This window comes from Nerophis ophidion, linkage group LG02 (genome assembly GCF_033978795.1).
Source record: "Nerophis ophidion isolate RoL-2023_Sa linkage group LG02, RoL_Noph_v1.0, whole genome shotgun sequence".
NCBI classification, from domain to species: Eukaryota; Metazoa; Chordata; class Actinopteri; order Syngnathiformes; family Syngnathidae; genus Nerophis; species Nerophis ophidion.
In genome coordinates, this window is record NC_084612.1 from 60,742,024 (window position 1) to 60,759,260 (window position 17,237).

A 17,237-nucleotide genomic window follows, 5' to 3' on the forward strand; every position below is an offset into this window, starting at 1 on the left:
CCCGTGTGGTTCTGGGATTTTTGCTCACCGTTCTCATGATCATTTTGACCCCATGGGATGAGATTTTGCGTGGGGCCCCAGATCGAGGGAGATTATAAGTGGTCTTGTATCCCACAGTTGATTTTTTCACACCAAGCTGCTTGCCTATTGTAGATTCACTCTTCCCAGTCTCGTGCAGGTCTACAATTCTTTTCCTGGTGTCCTTCGACAGCTCTTTGGTCTTGGCCATAGTGGATTTTGGAGTTCGACTGTTTGAGGCTGTGGACAAGTGTCTTTTATACAGATAACGAGTTCAAACAGGTTGCATTAATACAGGTAACGAGTGGATAACAGAAGAGGTTCTTAAAGAAGAAATTACAGGTCTGTGAGAGCCAGAGACCTTCCTTGTTTGAAGTCACCAAATGCTTATTTTCCACCATAATTTACAAATAAATTCTTTAAAATTCCTACAATATGAATTCCTGGATTTTTGTCTCTCACAGTTGAAGTGTACCTATGATGTAAATTACAGACCTCTGTCATCATTTTAAGTGGGAGAACTTGCACAATCGGTGGCTGACTAAATACTTTTTTGCCCCACTGTATTTATTATTAATGTTGTAAGTACAAATCTTTATATATCTAGAAAGGGTGACCCTACAGACGTAAGCATTTTTTGGAGGTCTCAAGAAGGTAACAAATACAATAATGTTTGTGTGTGTGTGTGTGTGTGTGTGTGTGTTTGCATGTCTTTACCTGACTGCTGTGTGCGAATGGTTTGTGAGGGCATGCTTGGCTCTCCACTGCCCAGGATGTTGCTGGCGATGACCTGGAATTCATAATCCATCCAAGGTAACAACCCGACCACACTAGCAAACTCTGCATTTCCTTCTATATTCACTGGATCTGAATTCAAACGATAATGATCATAGTAAATAAAACACAAGTATTTATGTATCAGTCAACAAATCCCTAGAGTCATTGGCATCAAACAAATCCAGCATGAGGTTTGTTTATTTTTGAGATGTATGTTAAAATGTATTGGTCCTCAATGAAACATTTTTCAACAATAGATTGATAGCGGATTTCACACACCCGTCCTCATCTGCTTCCACTGTGGTGAGAGAGAAGATCGTCCTAAGATCACATAGTTGCCGATAGGACTGTGGTTGTCATAACCACGACTCCACTTCAGTTCCACTGATGTCTCTGCAACATTCCTTACCAGTAAACCTCCAGGAGGTCCTGGGGGGCCTGAACACAACAAGAAACTTAGTTATTGTCCAAAAAGTAACTTTTCTAATAAAGTCTACACATCTCTAATCTTATATACAGTCGTGGTCAAACGTTTACATACACTTGTAAAGCACATGGCTGTCTTGAGTTCCCAATCATTTCTGCAACTCTTATTTTTTTGTGATAGAGTGATTGGAGGACATACTTGTAGATCACAAAAAACATTCATGAAATTTGGTTCTTTTATGAATTTATTATGGATCTACTTAAAATTTGAGCAAATCTGCTGGGTCAAAAGTATAGTACAGCAATGTTAATATTTGGTTACATGTCACTTGGCAAGTTTCACTGCAATAAGGCGCTTTTGGTAGCCATCCACAAGCTTCCGACACATTTGAAAGTCAAAAAGGCAACAACTGGCCAGAGTGTGCATACATGTTGTGAGGTAGCAATTAAAATGTCTGATTAAATTGACTTGAATTGGTGTATCTTGACAGTGGCATACATATTAGGGCTGGGCATGTGTGGAAAAAAATCAAAATCCCGATTAAATAAACTTTCTACCTTAATTTCGGTTGGTGCACGATTATTCTAATCCCAACTATTGCTCTACTTATTGCTCTACGACAATGGTGTCAGACTCAAATACAGAGTGGGCCAAAATTCTAAACTGAACAAAGCCGCGGGCCAAAGTTGAACAACTTAACCTTTTAATAGGGACCCAAACAAGTTATGCATTGAATATTGAACAAGCAAGGCTTATATAACTTTATAGTGACATGCAAAATCAAGTTTTGTTGGTAGCGGGGGTGTATATTGTAGCGTCCCGGAAGAGTTAGTGCTGCAAGGGAGTTCTGGGTATTTGTTCTGTTGTGTTTATGTTGTGTTACGGTGTGGATGTTTTCCCGAAATGTGTTTGTCGTTCTTGTTTGGTGTGGGTTCACAGTGTGGTGTAACAGTTTTAACGTTGTATATACGGCCACCCTCAGTGTGACCTGTATGGCTGTTGACCAAGTATGCGTTGCATTCACTTGTGTGTGTGTAGAAGCCGCATATATTACGTGACTGGGCCGGCACGCTGTTTGTATGGAGGAAAAGCAGACGTGACGACAAGTTGTAAAGGATGCTAAAAGCAGTACCTTTAAGGCACGCCCCCAATATTGTTGTCCGGGTGGAAATTCGAGAGAATGGTTTCCCCGAGAGATTTTCGGGAAGGCACTGAAATTCGGGATTCTCCTGGGAAAATCGGGAGGGTTGGCTAGTATGAGAATTAGCGTTGAATGCGGTGATACAGCGGCACTGCCACTGTATAATACGGGCCGGCCAGCTCTAATGTTAATTTATTATTGCCTCAAGGGCCAAATGAAATTACATGGCGGGCCAAATTTGACCTGTATGGCTGTTGACCAAGTATGCGTTGCATTCACTTGTGTGTGTGTAGAAGCCGCATATATTACGTGACTGGGCCGGCACGCTGTTTGTATGGAGGAAAAGCAGACGTGACGACAAGTTGTAAAGGATGCTAAAAGCAGTACCTTTAAGGCACGCCCCCAATATTGTTTTCCGGGTGGAAATTCGGGAGAATGGTTTCCCCGAGAGATTTTCGGGAAGGCACTGAAATTCGGGATTCTCCTGGGAAAATCGGGAGGGTTGGCTAGTATGAGAATTAGCGTTGAATGCGATGATACAGCGGCACTGCCGCTGTATAATACGGGCGGGCCAGCTCTAATGTTAATTTATTATTGCCTCAAGGGCCAAATGAAATTACATGGCGGGCCAAATTTGACCTGTATGGCTGTTGACCAAGTATGCGTTGCATTCACTTGTGTGTGTGTAGAAGCCGCATATATTACGTGACTGGGCCGGCACGCTGTTTGTATGGAGGAAAAGCAGACGTGACGACAAGTTGTAAAGGATGCTAAAAGCAGTACCTTTAAGGCACGCCCCCAATATTGTTTTCCGGGTGGAAATTCGGGAGAATGGTTTCCCCGAGAGATTTTCGGGAAGGCACTGAAATTCGGGATTCTCCTGGGAAAATCGGGAGGGTTGGCTAGTATGAGAATTAGCGTTGAATGCGATGATACAGCGGCACTGCCGCTGTATAATACGGGCGGGCCAGCTCTAATGTTAATTTATTATTGCCTCAAGGGCCAAATGAAATTACACGGCAGGCCAAATTTGACCTGTATGGCTGTTGACCAAGTATGCGTTGCATTCACTTGTGTGTGTGTAGAAGCCGCATATATTACGTGACTGGGCCGGCACACTGTTTGTATGGAGGAAAAGCAGACGTGACGACAAGTTGTAAAGGATGCTAAAAGCAGTAACTTTAAGGCACGCCCCCAATATTGTTTTCCGGGTGGAAATTCGGGAGAATGGTTTCCCCGAGAGATTTTCGGGAAGGCACTGAAATTCGGGATTCTCCTGGGAAAATCGGGAGGGTTGGCTAGTATGAGAATTAGCGTTGAATGCGATGATACAGCGGCACTGCCGCTGTATAATATGGGCGGGCCAGCTCTAATGTTAATTTATTATTGCCTCAAGGGCCAAATGAAATTACACGGCAGGCCAAATTTGACCTGTATGGCTGTTGACCAAGTATGCGTTGCATTCACTTGTGTGTGTGTAGAAGCCGCATATATTACGTGACTGGGCCGGCACACTGTTTGTATGGAGGAAAAGCAGACGTGACGACAAGTTGTAAAGGATGCTAAAAGCAGTACCTTTAAGGCACGCCCCCAATATTGTTTTCCGGGTGGAAATTCGGGAGAATGGTTTCCCCGAGAGATTTTCGGGAAGGCACTGAAATTCGGGATTCTCCTGGGAAAATCGGGAGGGTTGGCTAGTATGAGAATTAGCGTTGAATGCGATGATACAGCGGCACTGCCGCTGTATAATACGGGCGGGCCAGCTCTAATGTTAATTTATTATTGCCTCAAGGGCCAAATGAAATTACACGGCGGGCCAATTTTGGCCCGCGGGCCAGAGTTTGACACCCATGCTCTACGACATACTTATTGCACCAGAATGTGTCTAAACAACTAAGGTAGAATTCCCAGTGGGTACAAGTAGCTCACATTGACTGTTGGCTTGGTGTTTCAGTTTTCTTTCATGTTTCTGTGGTTTTTCTAATGCTCTGGCTCTTGACAAAGGCAGTCACACTACCTCCCTCTCTGAATATCCCCTGCCTGCTTCTTTGTCTTGTCTTAACTTTAAAAGCTGTTTTTTTCACCACTGTTCTCTGAAATATAAACATTGATATGAGAAACTTGACCCTCAACTCAATTGACAAGAATTTCTCAAAAAGAAGCAAAGGTTCAGAGGAACCTCCCTTTACTTCCAGTAAATTTGCTACCGGATACATAAAGGGACTCGTGGGAGACATGGCGAGTAATATGCCTGTCAGTTCTTTCTGTTGAGGACGTGGAGGGTATCTATCTAATTCTATCGACTAATTCAAAAGACGATGGCAGCAGTTCTAGGAGCCAAAGAACATCCACAGCTCTACCCATTCTGTGTATCACGACGGGCAAACAGACTGCAGCGATCTCTTAACTTAATCACAAACTGGATTAACTGGATCTTGCAGAGGCTTTCTGAAATGTAAAGATTGATCAACTTCCATCCATCCATTTTCTACCGCTTATTCCCTTTCGGGGTCGCGGGGGGCGCTGGCGCCTATCTCACTTGAGAAACAGAATTGACAATTAAGATCAGACAAACCATTGGAATGTGTCCAATTCGACTCCCTCTGCAAATGGCCTTGGCCAGGCCGTGCGTAAACATCCCAGTGAGTCTATCACAGGGATAGTCTGCACAATCCTCCATTCATCCATCCATTTTCTACCGCTTATTCCCTTTCGGGGTCGCGGGGGGCGCTGGCGCCTATCTCAGCTACAATCGGGCGGAAGGCGGGGTATACCCTGGACAAGTCGCCATCTCATCGCAGGGCCAACACAGATAGACAGACAACATTCACACTCACATTCACACACTAGGGCCAATTTAGTGTTGCCAATCAACCTATCCCCAGGTGCATGTCTTTGGAAGTGGGAGGAAGCCGGAGTACCCAGAGGGAACCCACGCATTCACGGGGAGAACATGCAAACTCCACACAGAAAGATCCCGAGCCTGGATTTGAACCCAGGACTGCAGGACCTTCGTATTGTGAGGCAGACGCACTAACCCCTCTGCCACCGTGAAGCCCTCTGCACCATCCTCTCTTCTTCAAAAACAGCTGGGACTGACTACAGGTGTATAGACATAACACACTAATGGACTGCCATACAACCTTGTAGTGTAAAGAATGACTTCAAACCAGAAGCAACCACACCCGTTGCAAGTATGGTATATTCTGTGTGTCGAAACATGTGTTTATATGTTTTAATGTGGCTACAGGTTTTTTCTGGCCCCAAACTAAGCCCCCCCCCCCCCCCCCCCTCCCCCCATAGAAGCTCAGTCTGGGGTTGACCTATTGGTTGGTTAAAAGCTCTCAATGTTGGTTTTCATAATTTTTTGAGAATGGTCTAGCCCTATTACATATCCTCCATTTTCTGCTACAATGACTATTTTGTGATTCCAAACTTACCTCGTACTACTAGCTTGGCTGTTACTGAAGCACTGTCCACCACTGTCTGAGCGCTACAGGTGTAAGTACCTGCCTGACTCAGCTGAGCATTGACAATAAGAAGGTCTCCAATGGTTTCCTTCTACAAGAGCGCAGGAAAGAAGTAAAACAAAGCAAAGCTGTGTTAAATCAACAAATACATTTAATTTCAAAATCATTCAAAAATCATTGTTCATTTACATTTGTACCTGATCGACAGTTATTCAGTTTATCTTCAAATACAGTGGGGCAAAAACGTATTTGGTCAGCCACCGATTGTGCAAGTTCTCCCACTTAAAATGATGACAGAGGTCTGTAATTTTCATCATAGGTACACTTCAACTGTGAGATATAAAATGTGAAAAAAAAATCCAGTAATGTACATTGTGGGAATTTTAAAGAATGTGTTTGTAAATTATGGTGGAAAATAAGTTTTTGGTCAACCATTCAAAGCTCTCATTGATGGAAGGAGGTTCTGGCTGAAAATCTCACGATACATGGCCCCATTCATTCTTTCCTTAACACGGATCAATCGTCCTGTCCCCTTAGCAGAAAAACAGCCCCAAAGCATGATGTTTCCACCCCCATGCTTCACAGTAGGTATGGTGTTCTTGGGATGCAAATCGGTATTCTTCTTCCTCCAAACACCACGAGTTGAGTTTATACCAAAATGGATACATGGATGATACAGCAGAGGATTGGGAGAATGTCATGTGGTCAGATGTAACCAAAATAGAACTTTTTGGTATGCACTTCATCTTCAACATTATCAATTGGTGAGCCTTTGGCTTAAGCGATGTGGAATGACAACATTGGAGACACAATGCCAACAACATGGAATGTTAACAACACAGCTAATGGTTGAAGTTGACCAACAACTTATGCCCGTGGTTGGAAGCCTAGTGCTAACACCACTGGAATTACCCAGGTTGTGATTAAGTATTTCCATGTAGTGGTCGCGTTTTAGTGGCTCGGCTACTGGTGTGCACTGTAATCTACAGTACAACACACTAACGTTTACTATATTAGGTGAAAATAGTTTAAAAATCACTATCCAGCCATCCATCCATTTTCTTCAGCTTATGCAAGGTCGGATCGAGGGGTCAGCAGCCTAAGCAGAGAAGCCCAGACTTCCCTCCCCAGCCACTTCGTCTCGCTCCTCCTAGGCCAGCCAGGAGACAGTCTTCCCAACTTGTCTTGGGTCTTTCATGTGGCCTCCTACCGGTCCTGACCAGATGCTCAAACCACCTCATCTGGCTCCTCTCGATGTGGAGGAGCAGCGGTTTTACTTTGAGCTCCTCCCGGATGGCAGAGCTTCTCACCTTATCTCTAAGGGAGAGCCCCGCCACCCGGCGGAGGAAACTAATTTTGGCCGTTTTTACCCATGATCTTGTCCTTTCGGTCTTAGCCCAAAGCTCATGACCATAGGTGAGGATGGGAACGGAGATCAACCGGTAAATTGAGAGCTTTGCCTTCCGGCTGAGCTCCTTTTTCACCACAACGGATCGATACAGCGTCCGCATTACTGAAGATGCCGCACCGATCAGCCTGTCGAAATCTATTGTAAACTCGTGAACAAGACTTCGAGGTACTTGAACTCCTCCACATGGGGCAAGATCTCTTCCCCAACTCGGAGATGGCACTCCACCCTTTTCCGGGCGAGAACCATTGACTCGGACTTGGAGGTGCTTATTGCCATCCCAGTCGCTTCACACACGACTGTGAACCGATCCAGTGAGAACTAAATATCCTGGCCAGATGAAGCCATCAGGACCACATCATCTGCAAGAAGCACAGACTTAATCCTGCAGCCACCAAACCGGATCCCGTCAACGCCCTGACAGCGCCTAGAAATTCTGTCCATAAAAGTTATGAACAGAGTCGGTGACAATGGGCAGCCTTGGCGGAGTCCAACCATCACTGGAAACGGGTCCGAAAAACGGACTATATGAGTATTATTTAATATTTAGAAGGATATGATTATGTTGAAAGAAAACATTTTGAAAAGGTTGTAAACCGTTTTGTATGCTCAAAAATATTAGATTTATTATCTGACTTTTCGGAAATTTGTTTGCTAGGGTCAGACCTGGAACCAATGAGCCACGATAAACGAGGGTCGACTGTTCTAATTGTGTTTGTTTTATTAATCCACTTTGTGAATTAGGGTTTTGAAATACAACAACTCTGTCATGCACTTACGCCCTCCACTCGATGGTAGGGTCCAGTCGATTCCTCCAGGTCGAGCAGAGCCCCGTTGAGGGCCCAGGTGAAGGTCAGATCCATGGTGGGATCATGGGAGGCGTGACACTGCAGAGTTACATTCTCGCCCTGATTGATGTCAGCGTTGGAGGGAGCCAGTGTGATCTTGGTGGCGTCTGTTTGGGCAACATAACAAGTAACGTTTAGATTAGATTAGATTAGATAGTACTTTATTTATTCCGTCAGGAGAGTTCCTTCAGGAAAATTTACATTTTCAGCACAATCCCATTCAAGATCAGACAAACATTACAGGGAGACAGAACAGGATCGCTGACGGGTCTGCCGGCTTCCAGCGGCCCTTACAAAAAAGGTGAGATACAGGTAAACAGAAGGGTAATGGGAGAAAAAAATAAAAGATTAAAATAAAATTTAAAAAAAATCGATCTTAGCCTGGGCCCTGGTTTATAGGAGATGAATAAAACAAACTTCAAGCGCATAAAAACTTAACCACAAATGGGGGAATAATGTATAATTGTAAAAACAATCGTTATTTTAATGTTGTAAGATACAAGATATAGTGATTTTCTGGGGGGCGTAATCTGCAGTCTTACTTCAAATATATTTTATTGTTAATTCCTTCAAACATACAAGACATAATCCACCTCTGCCTACTAGCAGACCTGCTCGCCCCCTTATTGTCTTTCCCCTGGGTTCCATTTTGGAAAAAAAAAATATGTTGTGACTCTGACATCCTCTGTGTCTCCTGTGGCCGTTCTTACCGCTACTCATTTTTGTTACCATTTTTGCTGGTTTTAAACCATCTAGCTTGCTTTTTGTTTGTGAACATTTTCTATTTATTATGCTTTGTTTCAGACTTGTTGTCTGGTTTTGCGGCTTTTAGTTTGACTTTCGCACAAGCTTCTTGCTACTCTTCTTGTACAAATGAGCCTTGAATATATCTTAATGTCGTGGCCTGTGATGATTTTCCTCTTATAAATGTTACAATGTTATGTCTATGTTTCAAATCATAAAAGTAATGTATTTTGGCATGAGCTTTCAAGCAGTTTTTAATGCCAGCTTACACCCTCTCCGCTGAGCAGACTCTGCAGCGTCACATGTCATTCCTTCTCATTTCATGCTTTACCGCCTGCTCTGATTGCTACTGAGTAAGTACTTCCGTGTTTATTTGTAAGGACATTTTACACATGACGGTTTTGTCAACCTGGATCAGCATGAAGATGGATGATTAGTATGTTCATCTAATCTTGGCATGCGTACAATAACACCGACATGTGACAAGCAGTGATATAAATGCTGGTAAAAGCATTTTTTATACCTATTTTTGTACCTATTGTTTTGACTGTTGAATCTATATAATGTTTATGAAATTTGTTTTCAATGGTGTCTGAAAAAAGATATATTGGGGATATTTTCTTTAAGATAAGGTGCACATTTGCGAAAGATACTTTATTTTCAAGCTGAAGAGAACGTCTCCACACACGTACTGCAGACTGACTCAAGAGAGGGTTATAAATATGACTGGGGAGCAAAATTTACCCCAAAGCATATCCAATACATAATATGTAGACCACAATGGAAGTGTTTTACAAAACCCCAAACCAGTGAAGCCGGTGGCGTTTCTGGGTGTTGTTGGTAAATGGCTTTGGCTTTGCGTAGTAGAGTTTTAACTTGCAATTACATATGAAGCGACCAACTGTAGTTATTGACAGTGGTTTTCAGTGGCCTGGTGGTTAATGTCCGCCCTGAGATCGGTAGGTTGTGAGTTCAAACCGCGGCCGAGTCATAACAAAGACTATAAAAATGGGACCCATTACCTCCTTGCTTGCCACTCAGCATCAAGGGTTTCGAATTGGGGGTTAAATTACCAAAATGATTCCTGGGTGAGGCCACCACTGCTACTCACTGCTCCCCTCGCCTCCCAAGGGATGAACAATAATAATAATAATAATGGATTAGATTTATATCGCACGTTTCTATTGTTAGATACTCAAAGCGCTCACAGAGAAGTGGGAACCCATCATTCATTCACACCTGGTGGTGGTAAACTACATCAGTAGCCACAGCTGCCCTGGGGTAGACTGACGGAAGCGTGGCTGCCAGTTTGCGCCTACGGCCCCTCCGACCACCACCAATTCATTCATCATTCATTCACCGGTGTGAGCGGAACCGGGGGCAAAGGGTGAAGTGTCCTGCCCAAGGACACAACGGCAGTGACTTTGATGTCCATAGGTGGGAAGCGAACCTGCAACCCTCAGGTTTCTGGCACGGCCGCTCTACCCACGACGCCATACCGCCCCTAAACAAGGGGATGGGTCAAATGCAGAGGACACATTTCACCACACCTAGAGTGTGTGTGACAATTATAGGGACGTTAACTTTCCGAAGTGTTCCTGAGCCCATGTGGTGATATCCTTTACACACTGATGTAGGTTTTTGATGCAGTACCACCTGAGGGATTAAAGGTACGTAATATCATCACTTACGTAAAATGATTTCTCCAGATTCTCTGAACCTTTTGATGATATTATGGACCGTAGATGGTGAAATCCCTAAATTCCTTGCATAGCTCGTTGAGAAATGTTGTTCTTAAACTGTTGGACAATTTGCTCCCAAAGTGGTGACCCTCCCCCATCCTTGTTTGTCAATGACTGAGCATTTCATGCCAGCTGCTTTTATACCCAATCATGGCACCCACCTGTTCCCAATTACCCTGTTCCTCTGTGGGATGTTCCAAAGAAGTGTTTGATGAGCATTTCTCAACTTTCTCAGTCTTTTTTGCCACTTGCGCCAGTTTTATTGTTGCATGCATCAAATTCCAAATGAGCTAATATTTGCAAAAATTATCAGTTTTCCTGTTTGATTGTTAAATATCTTGTCTTTGCAGTCTATTCAATTGAATATAAGTTGAAAAGGATTTGCAAATCATTGTATTCTGTTTTTATTTATCATTTACATAACGTGCCAACTTCCTTGGTTTTGGGTTTTGTAAATGAAGATTACTCTTTAATAAAGACCTGGTTATTTTTCGTCACGCCAGTGCCTGGCATTTTGGGTTCCAACTTACACACCACACACCAGTACCAATCATTATACCTGCTACTTCTTCTGCCAACATGGCCATGAAACGAAATAGTCACGTGACATACGAATTCCCCGCCAAAACAAACCTGGATCAGTATTAGGGTGGATGAGCCGCTAAATAAGAAAACGTGCAATTGCAACTTTACAATTTGGTTTGAGAAAAAAAAGGAGAAAGGTTGGACAAAGTATTATGTTCATCTAACCTTGGCAAGCCTACAATAACACCAATATGCGACATGCAGTGACATAAATGCTGGTAAAAGCAATGTTTTTAATGCGGAACCAGATCTACCTAATGTTTTGACTGGTGAATCAATATATTGTTTATGAAATCTATTTTTGACTGTGTCTGAAAAAAGAAAGTGTTTTAAATGTAGATTACTGTTTACTAAAGACCTGGTTATTTTTCGTCACACCAGTGCCTGGCTTCCTGGGCTTCAACTTACACATCACACAATAGTACCAATCATTTTACCTGCTACTTCTTCTGCCAACATGGCAATGAAACAGAATAGTCATGTTACAAAACCAAAGAAATGCTAAATGATAGCATCCTACGTATTATAAGGATTACAGTGACAATGGTTTGTTGTATACAAATAGACTTTGCTAAATATGATCATAACTAAAATATGTAAAAATGTACATATGCAAGCACCTATGCATACATACACTCATGCACATAATGCTGTTTCATCAAACATATATTAACATTGTTGCCCTAAGGCAGGGGTCACCAACGCGGTGCCCGCGGGCACCAGGTAGCCCGTAAGGACCAGATGAGTCGCCCGCTGGCCTGTTCTAAAAATAGCTCCAATAGCAGCACTTACCAGTGAGCTGCCTCAATTTTTTTAAATTGTATTTATTTACTAGCAAGCTGGTCTCGCTTTGCTCGACATTTTTAATTCTAAGAGAGGCAAAACTCAAATAGAATTGGAAAATCCAAGAAAATATTTTAAAGACTTGGTCTTCACTTTTTTAAATGAAATCATTAATTTATTTACTTTGCTTCTTATAACATTCAGAAAGACAATTTTAGAGAAAAAATACAACCTTAAAAATGATTTTCGGATTTTTAAACAAATATACGTTTTTACCTTTTAAATTATTTCCCCTTCTTTCCTGACAATTTAAATCAATGTTCAAGTATTTTTTTTTTTTATTGTAAAGAACAATAAACCAATTTTAATTAAATTCTTCATTCTAACTTCTGTTTTTTCGACAAAGAATATTCGTGAAATATTTCTTCAAACTTATTATGATTCAAATAAATAAATAAAATATTCTGGCCAATCTAGAAAATCTGTAGAATCAAATTTAAATCTTATTTCAAAGTCTTTTGAATTTCTTTTAAAACTTTTGTTCCAGAAAATCTAGAAGAAATAATGATTAGTCTTTGTTAGAAATATAGCTTGGTCCAATTTGTTAGAATCCAAGATGGCGGCGCCCGGACGGGCTGCGTCCTCGCGGAGCTCCTGCTAAAGATGAAACATTTGGCAGAAATACCGGACAATTCTACAAACTTTATGGCTGGCTCACATCGTGGTCACTCCGTGATCACGTACGACCGCCAGACATTTCTGGATGTGGACATATCGGGCCGTTTTGGACTGATAGATGCGTGCGTGCTAAACATGCTAACTAGCATGGGAATACGTCGGCGGCTACATCCAGCGGCCTGTGAAGCAGGGGAGTGTAGTAGCAGCGGGGGCCATCTACGGAGCAGACGCCAGCGGTGTGATCGGAAACGCGGATGCCGAGTTGGGGCTAAAAACAAAGCAGAAGGCTAATCCCCACAGAACACCACTTCCCTCCATCCTGAAGACGGATTTAAATGAAAAGTGCGAGACTACTGGTCTGGGCAAGGAGTCAGTTAAATTAGAACACGTTTTTTCTGCTTTGAGTGTTTCAGAGTTGGACATGTGTTTTACCGAGGTGGCGAACTATGATGCGTGCAGTTTATCAAAGCAACAAACAAACAAACGGAAAATCCCCGTTACTGAGGTGGCTAACCATGATGCGTGCAGTTTATCAAAGCAACAAACAAACAAACGGAAAATCCCCGTTACTGAGGTGGCTAACCATGATGCGTGCAGTTTATCAAAGCAACAATCAAACAAACGGAAAATCCCCGTTACTGAGGTGGCTAACTATGATGCGTGCAGTTTATCAAAGCAACAATCAAACAATCGGAAAATTCCTGTCGTATCAATTCCTAGATATGGTCGTAACTATACTAAATGCACTGGGCATAATAAACACAACATTATTAATATTGTTACTACGGATAATTTGATCAAAAACTCCCTAAAACAGCCCACTACCTATAATATAGGTTTTTTAAACATAAGATCATTGTCTCCCAAAACGTTGTTAGTTAATGATATTATCAGAGACAACAATCTTAACGTCATCGGTCTCAGCGAAACCTGGCTTAAACCAAACGACTTTTTTGCGCTAAATGAGGCATGTCCTCCTAACTTTACACATGCGCATATTGCCCGCCCGCTTAAAAGGGGTGGGGGGGTCGCACTAATATACAACGAAAACTTTAACCTTAGTCCTAACATAAATAATAAATATAAATCGTTTGAGGTGCTTACTATGGAGTCTGTCACACCGCTGCCTCTACATCTGGCTGTTATCTACCGCCCCCCAGGGCCCTATTCGGACTTTATCAATGAATTCTCAGAGTTCGTTGCTGATCTAGTGACACACGCCGATAATATAATCATAATGGGGGACTTTAATATCCATATGAATACCCCATCGGACCCACCGTGCGTAGCGCTCCAGACTGTAATTGATAGCTGTGGTCTCACACAAATAATAAATGAACCCACGCATCGCAACGGTAATACGATAGACCTAGTGCTTGTCAGGGGTATCACCATCTCCAAAGTTACGATACTCCCGTATACTAAAGTATTGTCCGATCATTACCTTATAAAATTCGAGGTTCAGACGCATGTTCGTCAAACTAATAATAATAATAACTGCTATAGCAGCCGCAACATTAATACGGCCACAACGACAACTCTTGCTGACATACTGCCCTCGGTAATGGCACCATTCCCAAAGTATGTGGGCTCTATTGATAACCTCACTAACAACTTTAACGACACCCTGCGCGAAACCATTGATAACATAGCACCGCTAAAGTTAAAAAAGGCTCCAAAAAAGCGCACCCCGTGGTTTACAGAAGAAACTAGAGCTCAGAAATTATTATGTAGAAAGCTGGAACGCAAATGGCGCACGACTAAACTTGAGGTGCACCATCAAGCATGGAGTGATGGTTTAATAACTTATAAACGCATGCTTACCTTAGCTAAAGCTAAATATTACTCAAATCTCATCCACCGTAATAAAAACGATCCTAAATTTTTGTTTAGTACGGTAGCATCGCTAACCCAACAAGGGACCCCTTCCAGTAGCTCAACCCACTCAGCTGATGACTTTATGCAATTCTTTAGTAAGAAAATTGAAGTCATTAGAAAGGATATTAAAGACAATGCGTCCCAGCTACAACGGGGTTCTATTAACACAGATACGATGGTATATACGGCGGATACTGCCCTCCAAAATAGTTTCTCTCGTTTTGAAGAAATAACATTAGAGGAATTGTTACAACGTGTAAATGGAATAAAACAGACAACATGCTTACATGACCCTCTTCCTGGGAAACTGATCAAGGAGCTCTTTGTATTATTAGGTCCATCAGTGCTAAATATTATAAACTTATCACTCTCCTCGGGCACTGTTCCCCTAGCATTCAAAAAAGCGGTTATTCATCCTCTTCTTAAAAGACCTAACCTCGATCCTGACCTCATGGTAAACTACCGACCGGTCTCTCACCTTCCCTTTATTTCAAAAATCCTTGAAAAAATTGTTGCGGAGCAGTTAAATGAACACTTAGCGTCTAACAATCTATGTGAAACCTTTCAATCCGGTTTCAGGGCAAATCACTCCACGGAGACAGCCCTCGCAAAAATGACTAATGATCTATTGCTAACGATGGATTCTGATGCGTCATCTATGTTGCTGCTCCTCGATCTTAGCGCTGCTTTCGATACCGTCGATCATAATATTTTATTAGAACGTATCAAAACACGAATTGGTATGTCAGACTTAGCCCTGTCTTGGTTTAACTCTTATCTTACTGATAGGATGCAGTGTGTCTCCCATAACAATGTGACCTCGGACTACGTTAAGGTAACGTGTGGAGTTCCCCAGGTTTCGGTCCTTGGCCCTGCACTCTTCAGCATCTACATGCTGCCGCTAGGTGACATCATACGCAAATACGGTGTTAGCTTTCACTGTTATGCTGATGACACCCAACTCTACATGCCCCTAAAGCTGACCAACACGCCGGATTGTAGTCAGCTGGAGGCGTGTCTTAATGAAATTAAACAATGGATGTCCGCTAACTTTTTGCAACTCAACGCCAAAAAAACGGAAATGCTGATTATCGGTCCTGTTAGACACCGAACTCTATTTAATAATACAACTCTAACATTTGAAAAACCAAACAATTAAACAAGGCGACACGGTAAAGAATCTGGGTATTATCTTCGACCCAACTCTCTCCTTTGAGGCACACATTAAAAGCGTTACTAAAACGGCCTTCTTTCATCTCCGTAATATCGCTAAAATTCGCTCCATTCTGTCCACTAAAGACGCTGAGATCATTATCCATGCGTTTGTTACGTCTCGCCTCGACTACTGTAACGTATTATTTTCGGGTCTCCCCATGTCTAGCATTAAAAGATTACAGTTGGTACAAAATGCGGCTGCTAGACTTTTGACAAGAACAAGAAAGTTTGATCACATTACGCCTGTACTGGCTCACCTGCACTGGCTTCCTGTGCACTTATGACAGGTAGGGGTTTTACTACTTACGTATAAAATACTACACGGTCTAGCTCCATCCTATCTTGCCGATTGTATTGTACCATATGTCCCGGCAAGAAATCTGCGTTCAAAGGACTCCGGCTTGTTAGTGATTCCCAAAGCCCCAAAAAAGTCTGCGGGCTATAGAGCGTTTTCCGTTCGGGCTCCAGTACTCTGGAATGCCCTCCCGGTAACAGTTCGAGATGCCACCTCAGTAGAAGCATTTAAGTCTCACCTTAAAACTCATTTGTATACTCTAGCCTTTAAATAGACTCCCTTTTTAGACCAGTTGATCTGCTGTTGCTTTTCTTTTTCTTCTATGTCCCACTCTCCCTTGTGGAGGGGGTCCGGTCCGATCCGGTGGCCATGTACTGCTTGCCTGTGTATCGGCTGGGGACATCTCTGCGCTGCTGATCCGCCTCCGCTTGGGATGGTTTCCTGCTGGCTCCGCTGTGAACGGGACTCTCGCTGCTGTGTTGGATCCGCTTTGGACTGGACTCTCGCGACTGTGTTGGATCCATTGTGGATTTAACTTTCACAGTATCATGTTAGACCCGCTCGACATCCATTGCTTTCCTCCTCTCTAAGGTTCTCATAGTCATTATTGTCACCGACGTCCCACTGGGTGTGAGTTTTCCTTGCCCTTATGTGGGCCTACCGAGGATGTCGTGGTGGTTTGTGCAGCCCTTTGAGACACTAGTGATTTAGGGCTATATAAGTAAACATTGATTGATTGATTGATATATTCTAACAAAGTGCAAATTGGATTTTAACTTATTTAAAACATGTCATCAAAATTCTAAAATTAATATTAATCAGGAAAAATTACTAATGATGTTCCATAAATAATTTTTTTAATTTTTTGAAAAAGATTCGAATTAGTTAGTTTTTCTCTTCTTTTTTTCGGTTGAATTTTGAATTTTAAAGAGTCGAATTTGAAGATAAACTATACTAAAAATTTTTTTCGGGTTTTCTCCTCTTTTAAACGGTTCAATTAAGTGTTTTTTTTTTCATCATTTATTCCCTACAAAAAACCTACCGTAGGAGGAAAAAGAGTGTACGGCGGAATGACAGAGAGAAATACCCTTTTTTTTGTATATTTATCTTTTTCTAAATATATTTATTGTGAAAAATCATTAAGATGATCAGTGTTTCCACAAAGATAAATATCATTAATTATTAATAATAACATAGAGTTGAAGGTAAATTGAGCAAATTGACTATT

The 17,237-nt window shown here is 42.2% G+C and overlaps 1 protein-coding gene across 1 annotated transcript in view; it reads right to left on the reverse strand.

Moving 5' to 3' along the window:
* cntn2 (contactin 2) overlaps positions 1–17,237 on the reverse strand; it is a 96,221-nt gene that overhangs the window by 36,714 nt on the left and 42,270 nt on the right. Inside the window, exons 13-16 of the mRNA XM_061887901.1 lie at positions 8,021–8,196; positions 5,804–5,924; positions 1,075–1,233; positions 736–885 (exon numbers count right to left, since the gene is read on the reverse strand). Of these exons, the coding sequence (XP_061743885.1) occupies positions 736–885; positions 1,075–1,233; positions 5,804–5,924; positions 8,021–8,196 (606 nt within the window). The remainder of the gene's footprint in view (positions 1–735; positions 886–1,074; positions 1,234–5,803; positions 5,925–8,020; positions 8,197–17,237) is intronic.